This window comes from Physeter macrocephalus, chromosome 6, assembly GCF_002837175.3.
Source record: "Physeter macrocephalus isolate SW-GA chromosome 6, ASM283717v5, whole genome shotgun sequence".
In the NCBI taxonomy this organism is placed as follows: domain Eukaryota; kingdom Metazoa; phylum Chordata; class Mammalia; order Artiodactyla; family Physeteridae; genus Physeter; species Physeter macrocephalus.
In genome coordinates, this window is record NC_041219.1 from 72,134,561 (window position 1) to 72,136,361 (window position 1,801).

The following is a 1,801-nucleotide window of genomic DNA, read 5'->3' on the forward strand; positions in this document are numbered from 1 at the left end:
CGAAAAAAAAAAAAAAAAAAAAAAAAAAAAATAGAAGCCCTTACCTGAATATCAGTCAATTTGTCCAAGATGCGGCTTGCAAGCTTTGGCCCATTCTCCATAGTTGGGATGTGTATAGTCTATGAAAGAAAACCAGACACGAAATCATTTGAGGATATTCATGTACACAGTAACAACAAGGAAGAAACTCAGCAATTTTACTGAAATAAGGAATGGCACTATGGTAACCTCATTATGGATGTTAGCTCCTTTTGCCAAAGACTCTTTTCTATTCTGAATTTGAATAAAAATGAACTAGCCAGTGATAGGTTGTTCGTTTCCTACCAACTGATTTCAGGGCACAACTGGTTTATATGCCAGTCTTCAGGCTGATTTGAGGAACCAATGAGAAGCAGGGGTACCTAGAACAGGGGCTAAACTTAAAGGATCCTACCTCTTCCAGCATCCTGAGAATCTACGAGGATGAATGATTAGCCTCCACATCTAACCCTCTTGTCAGGGAATGAGACCTCAAAAGACAGTGTGTCACAAATTAAAGCAAGTCATTTCAGGGACATAAATTGAAGCAAGTCCATGTCTTCACAAAAGGGGCTGCCAAATCTGTCTGTTCTAAGCCAAACTTCCAGGGGCCACAAATTCCACAAAGTTGGACAGCATGGTTAAATTCAGGGCACAGAGATTGTATGTGCCCTAATTTATACTTTGAGTCATGTCCATTCATGCCCCACTGGCTTGCAGGCTTTTGATAGTTTGATTTTAGTAGAGAGTCCGTACTCTTACTTTTCTTATTATGCCCTTTAGGATAATAGGATAATTCGATGTATCTTTTGGCTCTGAATGGCTCCCTAAAACAAAACCATAAAAATGTGTTAAACTTTATTAACTTACTTCTAGAGAAGTAATAATTGGACTTTAAAAATCTGACCTAATGACAACTTTAGTTCATTTAAAAAGTGGACTAGGGCTTCCCTGGTGGCGCAGTGGTTGAGAGTCCGCCTGCCGATGCAGGGGACAAGGGTTCGTGCCCCGGTCCGGGAAGATCCTACATGCCGTGGAGCAGCTGCGCCCGTGAGCCATGGCCGCTGAGCCTGCGCGTCCGGAGCGTGTGCTCCGCAACGGGAGAGGCCACAACAGGGAGAGGCCCGCGTACCGCAAAAAACAAACAAACAAAATAAATAAACAAAAATAAAAAGTGGACTGATAATATATTACCTAGATACTACCATAGTAAAATGTGTAACAGTAGCTTTATAATCAGTGTAAGCATTCATATATAATAGAATAATTCATCTCCCTTGAAAAATCAATCTGTAGATGGAATTATGTCAGGAGCCAAGTTTGAAAATCTCAAGCAATGAATCAACCACCATTAAAATTAGCAGGAAAAAAAAAAAAATCAATCCACCCAGCTGAGGAAAACGTAATTATAATGTTGAATTTAAAAACCAATAGAATAGAGATAAACCCATGCATATATGGTCACCTTATCTTTGATAAAGGAGGCAAGAATATACAATGGAGAAAAGACAGCCTCTTCAATAAGTGGTGCTGGGAAAATTGGACAGCTACATGTAAAAGAATGAAATTAGAACACTCCCTAACACCATACACAAAAATAAACTCAAAATGGATTAAAGACCTAAATGTAAGGCCAGACACTATAAAACTCTTAGAGGAAAACAGGCAGAACACTCTATGACATAAATCATAGCAAGATCCTTTTTGACCCACCTCCTAGAGAAATGGAAATAAAAACAAAAATAAACAAATGGGACCTAATGAAACTTAAAAGCTTTTGCAC

At 39.0% G+C, this 1,801-nt stretch overlaps 1 protein-coding gene across 4 annotated transcripts in view; it reads right to left on the reverse strand.

Moving 5' to 3' along the window:
* Positions 1 to 1,801, reverse strand: part of BCAT1 (branched chain amino acid transaminase 1) — a 105,141-nt gene that overhangs the window by 17,383 nt on the left and 85,957 nt on the right. For all 4 annotated transcript variants that reach the window (XM_055085509.1, XM_055085510.1, XM_007101353.3 and 1 more), the window contains one exon: positions 45 to 119. In XM_055085509.1, coding sequence (XP_054941484.1) covers positions 45 to 119 — 75 coding nt within the window. The remainder of the gene's footprint in view (positions 1 to 44; positions 120 to 1,801) is intronic.